The following is a 13285-nucleotide window of genomic DNA, read 5'->3' on the forward strand; positions in this document are numbered from 1 at the left end:
GATAATGGCTGCTAAAAATAATTGAAAACGAATGGAGTACTGACCCTGCAGAGCTGTGCATGGGAGACAGAAACATCAGACATAAAAAAAAAAAGTTGAAAGGAAATATAAAACTGAGAAGCAGTCTCTGAAACCACAGCGCCTCACAGAACACTGTCTCTGAGGAGTGAGACCACACAGAACACTGTCTCTGAGGAGTGAGACACTTCCTCTGAGCCTCCCTGCCAGCGATTCTCTCTGCGTCCAGCCAGACACTACTGCTGCATTAACAGGAACTCCAGACAGCTTCGATTTGGCCTGCAGCAAGGCTGTACACATCCCGAGACTGATCCTGATCAGAAGATTTAGGGTCTGGTCAGCAGGGTCAGTAATACTCCTTCTAGGATTGCGATTGGCTCAATGTTTGTATTGTGATCTGATCAATAACTCAATAAACCTAAGAAGTTAGGTCAAGGTCTGGTCAGTACTTCTTTTTCTAGGGTTATAATCTGCTTAATTGAAGCCCATTTTGAATAAATAAACCCTCTATTTTTTGTTGGCTGTGTGTGTTGTTTTCATATGCGGTGATGTTATCAGGGTTAGAGTGTGATTCCATGACCTGTCACCCCAAACATGCGATTCAGGAGCACAGAGTCCTATAGCAATGGCAAAAGCTTCACAATTTTAAACATAATAAAAATAAAACTATATGAACATCATTTTGATCTTTGATTTAATATCATGTAATCAAAGAAACTACAAAATGACATCGCAAAAGTCTACAAAGCGGCATGCAATTCAATATGTTACCGTAACTTTATTCAGCAGGTTTCATTTGACTTTATGAAGCAGAATGAGTACACTGTATAGGATGATGCTAAACCTTTGGCCACAGCGGTAGATCAGGCAGTGCCTGGACGAGATGATTCCCTGATAAATAAGAGACGGAGTCCTTCTGTGACAGAACTTGCAAAAGAATAGGATTTATCTGCCATCAGATGAAAAAAAAGAAAAGCAATTTCCATATACAGAACTGCAGTGCATTGGGGAGCAGTAACCCTTTGTTGATTTGCTAAAAGATACAACACACAGCAAACAAAACAATAACAATCAAAAACACAGAATAAATCAAATAAAATCTAGGGCGGAATTTAACTTAGTTTAAAATGTTACAGCTTTTACTCCATCTTAAATAATAATAATAATAATAATAATAATAATAATAATAATAATAATAATAAAGCTTTCTTTGTTTCATATAATAACATTTAAAAATAACTGTACGATCTTCAAGTCTCCCATTTGAAAAAAATCAATAAAATAGATCAAATTAGACAGTCCTCCATGCATTCTTTCAGAAAAATGTCTCTCTCTCTCTCTCTCTCAGCCTGTATTTCAGAATCGCTGGGAGATTCTGTCGTACTTAAACCTTCTCTGACAGCATTTATCAATCACATTTACAACCACTTATTAGATCTTCCAATCTGTGTTCCAGATTATGGATAAACACAATTTAAGGCACGTTCGCAGTTCTTTCCCAGACCCCCAAAATCTAAAAACCAGATAACCTAAAAAAAAAAAAAAAAAAAAAAAACAGAAGCAGCTGCCCCACAGTAAAGGTTGTGTGTTTCCCACACAGTGCCCCCTTGTGGTTGGTGTTGCCATCATCTGTTCTCCTGGAGGAACGCCTGCATCAGTTTGTTGACAGCATCGGGCTGGTCCTGCTGGACCCAGTGACTCGAACCCGAGACCACTCTCAGGCTGAAGGTGCTCCTCACGTAAGAGCCTGACCACTGGGCGAGATCCTGCCCCAGCAGTGCGTCCCTTTCTCCCCAGATCAATAGAGTGGGGACGTTCACATCCTGGCACCTCAAAGGGGCGCTGCTGGCACAGCAGAAAAAAAATAAACAAACATGGAATTCATTAAATAAAAAACAGGTAGCGAGAGGGGTGATTTTCAAAGCTGTGAAAGCTGAAAGCAAACGCCGATGTTTAAAACTGAACAGCGGCCCGTTCCCCAAAAGCAACTTGACCCTAACCAGCCTCATACCGTCCCAAGTGCAACGTTTGCAAACTGCAGTGATTCCTGAACACAATCCCAACTCCAGCTGCTCCTGAACGACTACTTGAGCAACGTGGCGTGATCTTGACGTGTTCCTGGAGGTTGCAATGCACTGAGCTTCGCGTGGGCTGCTACTCGGAGGACAGTTGCTTTGAATCGTATGCAGCTCTGAGAACGCCCTCGCAGTTGGCTTGCTGCAATAAACGCTCACTTAAGTGAAATCATGCAAACCTCTTTGCCTCACGGTGGACCAGTGTTTGAAGCTTTTGCTTTTCTTCCCACTTCTTTTTTGTTTGATTCATTACATTATTTTTCAGTTTACAGAATAATATATCCTTGTTTATTTCTACTTCATTGATTAATATTCACTCAGACTCCGTCTGCTTTTGTACCATTTCATAAACCTGTATTTCAAATGGCCTTTTATTCCACATTTTGGAAAAGGCAGTTTGTTGAATGTCAAGCGTGGGAAAAGACCGTCTGAGAAACATGCAAACGTGTGCCCCGCGCCCAAAAAACTGGAGAAGCACTGCACTGTCAGCTTGTTTTTCGATTCACAAAACAATGTGCAGAGCGGTACCTGCGTTCTGAATACGGCCCGCGCTATTTAATTCAAGTGCTTTCTAAGCTGTGAAGCACAGTTCGGAATTAGAAAGGGAATGTTTTGTTTCCCACAGCAGCAGTTTTTAATCTTCCGAGTTCTGACTGTGCTCATTCCGAGCAGCTGATTGAACTCAAAATGCTGTCATCTTGGGTTTTGAAGGATCCCAATGATTCAGCATCAGCAGCTTGGCTCAGTAACCCTTGGTGACTCATTCCAAACCCTCACCTCTCTCTGTGTAAAGAAGAGTCTTCTTCCCTCTGTCCTGTCTCTCTCCACTTAATTTCCAACTGTGTGCGTCCTCTGGTCCTGGTTTCTGTGCTTATAGTACGGGTTAGGGTTAACTGTCAACTCTTTCTATAGATGTTATAAAGGCTGTGCGGCTCTGGCTGCGGTATTTACCTGAAGAGGTTGCGGTAGTGGTGCAGTGGTCCAGTAAGCCCCCCGGGCTGGGACAGGCTGTATAGGTAAGCCTCCATTTCCTGCTCTGTGAGGCGCTGAGCCTGATTCTGAATCCCGACCCGCTGGCCCACCAGCAACCTCCGCACAACCTGGAACAGAACCAGAGGGGACAGGGTACATTATCAAGACAGGAAAGAGTGGTAAAGTATAGGCAAGCACTGTAAAGAATATTGATGTATGGTAAAGCACATTAAAAAAAAAAGGCAAAGCATGATAACGTATCCTAAATCATTTCAAAGCCAGACTGTACAATAAGCTGATGGTGGAGTTGTGTTCATGTGTATTCCTTCCGATACAAACACAAGGACATTCCTTTGGAAACACAGCCCTCTAGTGGTGCTACAGAGACTTGAATCCTGCACTGTTTGTCATTATCACCGGCCTCGAGCTCCCCAGCAGCCCTGGCTTCAGTCTCAGCCCCTCTGTGTGGCAGGGCTCCTCTCCTCACCTCGCAGTCCCCCAGCCTGAGTGCCAGCTCCGGGAGGAAGGGGGTCTGGAAGAAGAACAGGTGGCTGCACTTCATCAGGAGAGTGGGATGCCGGAAAACATACTCTGCAATACGAATGAAAAATTAATTTATTATACTAAACCTGTTATCCACCTGCTAAAATCAGGTAACAAACCCACATTGGTGCCCTTGTTTGGGTTAGGGTTAAGGTGGGGGTTCAGAATAATACTGTAATTTCCCCTTATAAAAGTTTACCACAGTGTTGTTGCAGTTTTCCTATGACTATACTATATATGCATTTACCATAGTTTACCATGGTTTTCAATTTACTGTACTTCACTACTCTTTACAATGCTTGACCATGCCTTCACTGTGCTTTATTATACATTGCTTTGCTTTTACTGTGCAGAACTTTTAGAAGAGGAACTGCAGTCTGGCCCATGCAAATAATAATAATAATAATAATAATAATAATAATAATAATAATTTTTATAGAGCGCCTTTCATAGTGGACTCCCCCATGAACCGAGAACCGATCTCTGACTCTAGCGCTCTGTCCCTCCGCTCTGACTCTGTGAACACGCAAGCTGCAACGCTCTGTCCCTCTGAAGTTACCCTGCCAGAAGGAGGGGTGGGGTGCGCTCATCACGATGAGTCTGCGCACCATCTTGGGCTGGTTGATGGCGAAGTGCCAGGCCAGGGTGCCCCCCCAGTCGTGACCCACCAGAACGCAGCTCCTGTACCCTGAAATTACATTAAGCACAGACGTGAACACAAACACAAACAGAAACTGGGCTACTTTTAAAAAAAAAAAACATTTTTACAGCATTTGAAGGATAGCTCATGAGCCATCTGTGTGACAATGAAGTCTGTAACATGCAGGGATGGGAATAAGACTCTTATTGAACAGCAGTTTGATGAATCCCTAGCCAGAGTACAGAAAATTGCAAAAGGGCTGTGCAAATTCACTGTGGCAAACTTTTAGCAGGTTCTCCAGTCATGATGTGACACTGCATCATGTACTATGGTACATGCATAACACTGTATAATCGTAGGAAAAGCATGGGGAAAAATTGCTAAATTACCGTGCAAATTTACTACAGCAAACCAATCAAAAAACCTTAAATGGGATACTTCTAGAGTCATACTCAGGGATTGAAATAAGACCCCTATTGCATTGCAGTCTGATCCACTCCTGGTTTTACAGAGCGTTTAATAAGACACACCTGAGCTTGTTACCCATAGACTGGCTAATCAAGCTTGTATTAAAACCTGGAATGGGTGAAAGTGCTATGCAATAGGAGTCTTATTTTCATCTCTGAGTGTGACTCTTGAAGTATACCATTGAAGGTTTTTTGATGGGTTTAAAGAGACAGCAACCCTTATAAAAGTTTACTGTAGTAAATTTGCATGATAATTTAGCAGTTTTTCCTATGATTATACAGTATTATGCATGTACCATAGTTTACCATGGTTTGCTAATATGCTTTGCCATACCTCTCCAAGCTTTGCAGTGCTCTCCTATGCTAATGCAGCACCTACCCAGAGCTTCAATGATGTCCTTCACGTCTCCGAGCAGCTTGTCCAGCTTGTAGTCCTCCCGTCCAGAGGGGGTGTCAGAGTCCCCGTAGCCTCGCAGGTCCAGGGCCACAGTCTGGAAGTCACTCTTGAACTGGCGCAGCTGGTAGCGCCAGGAGTACCTGAGCAACACAAGGGTGCAGTGAACACAGAGCGAGAGGGCGTGACGCAGTGCAAAAAACAAGGCAAGAACCAAACAAAACCGTGGCAGGATAGACCAGCATTAACTGCTATTAAAAGTAAGAAAACTGATTTTTATTTTTTTAAAGAAGTGGGTAGCGCTTCTTTAAATAACAATGAACACCTCACAGCGTTTTGTTAACCAGTTAAATCTGGCTTTTTTTTTTTTTTTTTTTTTTAAAGCAACTTTAACCAAGTTCACCTTAGCAAATACTGCGATTATCCAAAGTGGAAGCAAATTGAAATTGTGGTGAAGTATTTGCTTTTTACTCCCTGGTAAAACATGGTAAATACAGAGAACTACATAACTAAGCCTGGCCACAGCACCGCAAACTGCTAAAGGGCTGGGCAGATTCACAGCACAGCAAACTGCTAAAGGGCTGGGCAGATTCACAGCACAGCAAACTGCTAAAGGGCTGGGCAGATTCACAGCACAGCAAACTGCTAAAGGGCTGGGCAGATTCACAGCACAGCAAACTGCTAAAGGGCTGGGCAGATTCACAGCACAGCAAACTGCTAAAGGGCTGGGCAGATTCACAGCACAGCAAACTGCTAAAGGGCTGGGAGATTCACAGCACAGCAAACTGCTAAAGGGCTGGGAGATTCACAGCACAGCAAAATATTAGCAGGTTCTGCAGTCATGATGTGACACTGCATCTAAAATAGCTCCAGGGATGGAAATAAGACAGCTATTGCACAACAGTTTGATCCACACCCGAGCTTGTTACCGATGCACTGATCAAGCTCGCTAATGAATGGGGGAAACTGCTATACTGCATTCCTGCACTCCATCAAGCAGGGTATGAAAATATGTTAAAAACTTTCTTTGAAGCGCCTGTATGTTCCTTAACATTTTATTGTCATCACAAAATAGCATCAATAGACCAGGTCCTCTGCCTGTGCGCAATAAACAAATCACAAATATCAGTGAATAGACACACAGGCAAGCTGTGGCACCAGCAAGAGTCACGTCAAGTTTAAATAAATAAATGCATCCTTATATGAAACAAAATACATGTGGGCAGCTCATGCATAATACTTTAATCACAATCGATTATCACAATCGTAAAGCTCCTAGACTGTGGTCTGCTCTGCCTATCAGGGAAGCTGGGACCCTGACTGTTTATGAATCAAGATTGAAAATGTCCAGTATTTTTAGAAAACAGCTTTTCTATCTTAGTTTTCCTGTTTTACAACAGAAACCATTTTCTTTTTGTCCTTTTTTTTTTAAATTGCAATTTTATAAAATATTTGTTTTACTCTTAATTGTTCTATTTTTACAAACCAGCTTTCTTTTTTTTTTTTTTTACGATAAAAACCACATGTATCTCTTTGTAATGGATGTCCTATCAAATTCTGTATGACGTTTTTAATGGATTAGTTTCACTGTTCATTTTGTTTGTGTGTGAAGCGCTTTGGGACCCTTGTGATGGAAGGCGCTATAGAAATGTGAATCATTGCTGCATTCCACACTTTCATTGCTAATTAAATTAATAATTGCAAAAATTGTTACTATATATATGTTTTGCTATAAGAAATAATGTGATTAATATGTGCATGCCAACCTGTCCATGCATCTCAAAATTCAAGTCTTTGGTCTTAATGGCTAAGAAACTGCGTTGAGTTGCTGTAGGGTTAAAGAATTAATGAATTTCTATTATATTATATATTAATTCTTCACCCCTGTCTCTTTTAGTGTGCACTATATTTATGAATGGACTGTTTTAAACTCTACAGGCAAGACTTACCCCAAGCTAAACTAAAGGACGCTTTTAAAACGCAACTGGTATTAACGAGAACAGCAAGCCCTTCAAGCAGTAACATGGGACAATGCTTGTGTTTTGAGTGCAGAAACAGCTCCTGAAATGAGTGTGTGCTCATCTGGTTTACCAGATCTCAGGGAATCCATGCAGCAGCAGCATGAGGGGTTTGGTTGTGTCTCCAGCCGTCACGTAGTGCAAGCGCAGCCCAGAGCTCTGCAGAGACGGACAGGAGGAAAGAGAGCAGAGACGCAGCTATCAGTGCAGTGACCAGCAACTCATTCAAAGTCTTTTTCACTCACGCAGCATGGGCAGTGACTCAAAGATAACGGTAATGCAACAGAGAGCTTCTCATGATGGCTAATCAAGCTCAAAGTAAAACCTGGGCTGGGTGAAACTGCTATGCAATTAGGAGTCTTTCTGCCATCCCTGCTGTAGGATGGGGACTGACAACCACTGGGGTTTGTACAGAACTACAGATTGACAGCGTGGAGTATTTTTGCAGTTTTCCCATGGTTACGGCGTGCATTTCACTGTGCTTTATCACACTTTGCTGTGCTTTTATAAGGGTGTTGAGATGGACTCTGGATGCACACAGTCCCCCTGCCTCCCACGCTGGCTCACCTTCGCCCTGACGTAGCAGTGCTCTCCCAGACAGGGTTCTTGCAAGCAAGCTGGCCGCTCCTGCCTCACTCTCCAGTAGAGGGTCCTGCGAGGGCTCCAGACGGCTCTCCAGGCCAGCACGGGGAGAACCAGGCCAGCAGTCAGAGCGGAGGTGCCGTAGACCAGTGTCCAGTACGACAGCGAAGCCAAGTGCAAGACCAAACGCAGCGGGAACAGCAGGACCGCACTCCAGAGACCCCTCATGTCTGCGGACTGTGGGGCGTGGGACTCGGGGTTGAAGGAGGGTGCCCCTACCTGAGGGGGTCGTCTACGTAAGCCGCCTTGGATAAAGGCGTCTGCTAAATAAACAAATAATAAGAATGCATGCACACCAACCTTTCCCATGCCCACGTACCTCAAAATTCAAGTGCTTTTTGTCTCAATGGTAAACGCAGGAAACTGGGTTTAGTTATTGACTGCTGGTTTAAGAATTCAGATATTGAGAACTTTAACTCTCAGCTGTCTGGTTTTTTTTTTAAACCTAGAAATTATCATAAATTTATATTCCAAATACCCTGCCGAAAGCATAACCAGATAATAACCGCACTTTATTTTATTTAAAGGAAGGCACTTTGATGACTAACTTAATCAGGCTGTTCTAAGAAAGGCTGCAAAGTGCTGCTAGAAAAAAGGGCGGTAGATCTCTACGCCTGCTTAGTTTTAATTCCTCACCCCTGCCTCTATTTGTGTGCCCTATATTTATGAACTGTAGCATCAGCAGACTTCAAATTCTGCAAGCAAGAATCACCCCGAAACTAAACTTATATGATGCTTTTAAAACACAACTGGTATTAACAAGAACAGCAAGCAGTACAGTGGGGGAATGTTTGTGTTTATTAACTGCTGTGTTCATTCTGAGTTTTCTACCAGTGTAATGGGTTATCTGGAGGTCAGACCTTGTTGCTCAGTGTTTAATGCACAAAGCTGAGCTGCTTTGACGTCATAAACAAACTGATAGCAGAATGCAAGCATCAGCAATAACACTTCTGCTACAAAAACAGCGTCAACTCTGCTAGTATTTGCCAATAAACTATAATATTAAAATACAACTGTTTGATTCACATTATTTACAGAATAACACACCTGTGAGATTTTTTTACTTAAACTGGATGCGTAAATCTATAGCGCATAAACTCTGTTTTATTGTGGCAACGTTACAGGTCGATAGTTTACCTGAGTTTTATTGATATCCAAGCAATATATCACTTGATTTAGTCACGACAAAAAACAACACAACAACATAGGCACAATAAGCGCACGTTTGATTTTGGTGAATGTTTTATATATATATACATATATAAACAATGTCCGTCTATTTACAGCACCGTAGTTACACATCCTAAAAACACACATACGATAAAGAATCCCAGGCATACGTTACATTAAAGTGCACTGTTTTAAGGAAACTCATTTTACGAGGCACCTCTAAATATTTCTTTTTAAATCCAAACGCACTCTGATTCACCATTAACCTACCTTGCTTGCCAACTCTCCCGCCACGCAAAATTTATTTCGACTGATCTAATTGGTTTACGCACCCGTCAATCGTGGCTCGGCCTGCCGTACTGACATTCTATTGGTCAATAGAAGAGTTGATGGGCCAGAGGGGTGAAACTCGCACGCTGATTAGCCAGAGCGCCTGTCGTTTAAATGGATGTAACCTGTAATAGGTCCAGCTAAAAATACTATGACTCACCAGGCACCTCCTACCAATAAGACTCTAAGGTAAGCTTCAGCGTGGTGATCTAAAGTTCAAATTTGTAATTGGAGAGGTGTGTGACAGGACTGTATTTAAGTTAATTATTAATGCGTATATACATATGTACATATATATTTATGATATTGAAGAGCCACAAGCAATACCATCAAAACAAGAAAACTATTCCTCCTCATGATTATATTGCTTATTTATTTTTAGATTAGCTGGAACGCTCTCAGATACCAAAATACAAGAAAGTGTGTCCAATTAATGCATGTTACCTTTAAACTCGCCTTTCCTTAACATTTTAAGGCCAGTCTATTTGAAGGCAAATTGGCTGAAGATAATATCCTGGAATTGAGAAGCATCAAAAAGATTAATAATAAATGAAGAACGAAATGGTGTCTGGTAATACCTGCTGCACAGGGAGCGTGAATCTACAGTGTGGGGTCCCTAATACCTGCTGCACAGGGAGTGTGAATCTACAGTGTGGGGTCCCTAATACCTGCTGCACAGGGAGTGTGAATCTACAGTGTGGGATCCCTAATACCTGCTGCACAGGGAGCGTGAATCTACAGTGTGGGATCCCTAATACCTGCTGCACAGGGAGAGTAAATCTACAGTGTGGGGTCCCTAATACCTGCTGCACAGGGAGAGTGAATCTACAGTGTGGGGTCCCTAATACCTGCTGCACAGGGAGAGTGAATCTACAGTGTGGGGTCCCTAATACCTGCTGCACAGGGAGCGTGAATCTACAGTGTGGGATCCCTAATACCTGCTGCACAGGGAGAGTGAATCTACAGTGTGGGGTCCCTAATACCTGCTGCACAGGGAGCGTGAATCTACAGTGTGGGGTCCCTAATACCTGCTGCACAGGGAGTGTGAATCTACAGTGTGGGGTCCCTAATACCTGCTGCACAGGGAGTGTGAATCTACAGTGTGGGATCCCTAATACCTGCTGCACAGGGAGCGTGAATCTACAGTGTGGGATCCCTAATACCTGCTGCACAGGGAGAGTGAATCTACAGTGTGGGGTCCCTAATACCTGCTGCACAGGGAACGTGAATCTACAGTGTGGGATCCCTAATACCTGCTGCACAGGGAGCGTGAATCTACAGTGTGGGGTCCCTAATACCTGCTGCACAGGGAGAGTACAGTGTGGGATCTGCTGCACAGGGAACGTGAATCTACAGTGTGGGATCCCTAATACCTGCTGCACAGGGAGCGTGAATCTACAGTGTGGGATCCCTAATACCTGCTGCACAGGGAGAGTGAATCTACAGTGTGGGGTCCCTAATACCTGCTGCACAGGGAACGTGAATCTACAGTGTGGGATCCCTAATACCTGCTGCACAGGGAGTGTGAATCTACAGTGTGGGGTCCAAACATTGTGGGAGGTGGGGGTAAATATCTACAAATAAAGCAGACAACTTCCAAAAGTGTAATTCAGTAAAAATGTTTTATTTTATTTATTTATTTTACAAGAACTGCACAGAAAAAAGTGGTAAATATGTGAACATTTCTACTAGTTCCCTTTCTATGAGTCTTAATGTGTTTAATGTCAAGCTCCTTATTTATTTTATTCTTTTTTTTCACCAACATTTTCTAGCCAAGAGTTTCGTGCATCAACTACAAGGGATTGTACAATATTTCTAGATATTATATATTTTTTCCTTCATAGACTGATAAGACAGAAACATTAGAGAAAGACAAGATAGAGAGATATTGCAAAGGGAGATGGGTAACTCAACTTAGCCACAAACACTTCCATAATCATTACATTTACATACAGTATCGTTCCGATGCATTCTGTGTTTGTAACATCTTAAAATCATATACATGAATAATAATAATAATAATAATAATAATAATTAGTAATTATAAAAATGTATAAAACACAGATGAATCTAACCTCTCCCCCATTAAACTACACTTGTTTAAAACAGTTCACAATGCAATGAAGGCTTTGGCAGAGGATGTCCCTACTGGACTAGATCAGCTAAGTATGATTCAACTCCACTAACTTGGTTTCACACAACAAATCAAAACAGTTCAGGAGCACTTTCCTTACATTTGTAAACATCTTTAGGTGTTTTAAAAAAAAAAAAAAACCCAGACAAAAAAACAACATTTTAATTACAAACCTCCAAACCACTAAACTGTCTTATCAGTGGTTCAGTGTTATTTCATGTTTCTCTATGAACCTGCTAGCATTTTTCAACCTTACATGTACCCCCTCGTTGACCACCTCCCAGTAATTGCAGATTTTAATTTTCATAGCTTTTGTTCACTCTGTAATGGAACTGTGCACATACCGGTACATAGAAGCAATAAAATATCAGATCCACATCTATTGGGAGAGAAGTCAAATCAAGAATAAAGCTAATGTAGCAAACACCAGCACGTTTCTCAGAGGGGATGGGGGGACTTTTTAAGGAGATCTTAATTTCAATAAGGAGTTTAAACCTTACTTTAAAAAAAATGTTGAGCTGAAGAATAAACTCCTTTATTGAGTATACATGAGAACAGGACACTTCCTACATTTTTTTTTTTTTTTTTTTTTAAAACATATTTATGCACTACCTCAGACTGGACCCTAGGAGTCCGGTGAGGTTCCATGATTTCCGACTGCAAGTGTTAACATAAGGGTTAAAACATGACCACAAGAGAAGTTACTGAATACACCATTAAAACACTCACACAAAACACACACACACATTCTGTGTTTAAAAACACTCACCAGCACACACAACACCAAAAGAAATCCACATACTTGTTTTCAGCAAATACTGATTTTAAATGTTTAAACCTTCCTTTGCTTTTATGAAAGCTTGCACTGAGTTTGCTGTTGATTTTCCACATTTCCTCTTTGTGAGCACAAACACACACATAAACTCACTCCCAAGCAAGCATGTGCATCTATATAAATGCACAAGTATAAAAGCATGTATGCAGAATGCCCAATCGAAACACATCCATACATACATACCTACCGCTAGAAACAAAACTGCAGATTCTCAGCTATAGCCATGAACTAGACCAAACTCACTACACTCATGTTTACTGAACTACACAGATTAAAATAATATAGTAATAATATGAATATCTTCCCCCAAATTTCCATACTTGCTGAATCAAATTGTTTTCTTTTGTATACGTTGAAATTACGTAGAATATTATATACTTTTTACAATCCCTATATTTTCTGTTAAGCGTTTAACATTTGAATACAGTCTTTATATACAGCGCGATTAGGCATCGCTGTGTGTGTGTGTGTGTGTGTATATATATATATATATAGTTTGTATACCACACAGCCTTACAAGCTAGGCAGAAAACAGAATAGGGCAATAATATCAGGGTGCTTTAAATATGACAAACTAAAACATCATTTTTTTTTTTTTTTTATTATAAAACCCTGTTATGTGCTACTGCCACCAGTCTGCTTATGCTTATGTTTTAAAAGCACAGTCCCAATCATTCAATTTTCAGGAGCAGGATTTCTCCCTGGTACGGGTCTCAATGCTGTTATGGACTAGTGGACAGTTCTGCTCACATTTGTTAGGACCTGCACAAAAAGGCTTGCTTACATTTAGAAATATACATAAGCAGGATACAAGCGGACAACCAATCAAGTCAGAAACTGTACCATAAAAAATAAACGCTTTTAGGCGACATCTTTCTGTAACACTGAAATGATGGTTAAGTATTATCAGATAATCTTAGTCGCTTGTTATAAAAAAGGTAGGAGACAACTCCTGTACCCATTCCTCCTTTTTCTGCAAGGGTAAATACTGTAGTTTTTTATACAAGTCTTTCTTCCATTTGCAGGCTAAGAGTAAGCATCTGGATG

General features: G+C 41.4%; 1 protein-coding gene across 5 annotated transcripts; it reads right to left on the minus strand.

The window, feature by feature from the left end:
* Positions 1-1232: 1232 nt before the first annotated feature.
* Positions 1233-9283, minus strand: LOC121304615 (epoxide hydrolase 4-like). 5 transcript variants are annotated; one of them, XM_041235845.1, is made up of 8 exons: positions 9210-9283; positions 7695-8032; positions 7201-7286; positions 5095-5252; positions 4168-4296; positions 3553-3656; positions 3045-3193; positions 1233-1863 (listed from the first exon to the last, which is right to left on the minus strand). In XM_041235845.1, exons 2-8 carry the CDS (start codon positions 7935-7937, stop codon positions 1644-1646), a joined length of 1089 nt encoding a protein of 362 aa, XP_041091779.1. In that variant the 5' UTR covers positions 7938-8032; positions 9210-9283; the 3' UTR covers positions 1233-1643. The 5 variants fall into 5 exon arrangements, with proteins under 5 accessions (XP_041091779.1, XP_041091781.1, XP_041091780.1 ...); XM_041235847.1 differs by having other exon boundaries at positions 7695-8029; positions 9210-9277; XM_041235846.1 differs by lacking the exon at positions 9210-9283 and adding an exon at positions 8907-9203 and having other exon boundaries at positions 7695-8029.
* Between the last annotated feature and the right edge of the window lie 4002 nt (positions 9284-13285).

Source organism: Polyodon spathula, chromosome 38 (assembly GCF_017654505.1).
Source record: "Polyodon spathula isolate WHYD16114869_AA chromosome 38, ASM1765450v1, whole genome shotgun sequence".
Lineage (NCBI taxonomy): Eukaryota > Metazoa > Chordata > Actinopteri > Acipenseriformes > Polyodontidae > Polyodon > Polyodon spathula.

What these genes read in the sequence shown, in the direction of transcription:
- LOC121304615 (XM_041235843.1), bottom strand. Translation starts at nt 8,078, where the DNA reads ATGGGAAAGGTTGGTGTGCATGCATTCTTATTATTTGTTTATTTAGCA. An exon ending in ACTGCTACGTCAGGGCGAAG is followed by an intron (nt 7,287 to 7,694) that starts GTGAGCCAGCGT and finishes CCGTCTCTGCAG; the next exon opens with AGCTCTGGGCTGCGCTTGCA. An exon ending in CACTACCGCAACCTCTTCAG is followed by an intron (nt 1,864 to 3,044) that starts GTAAATACCGCA and finishes CTGCTGTGCCAG; the next exon opens with CAGCGCCCCTTTGAGGTGCC.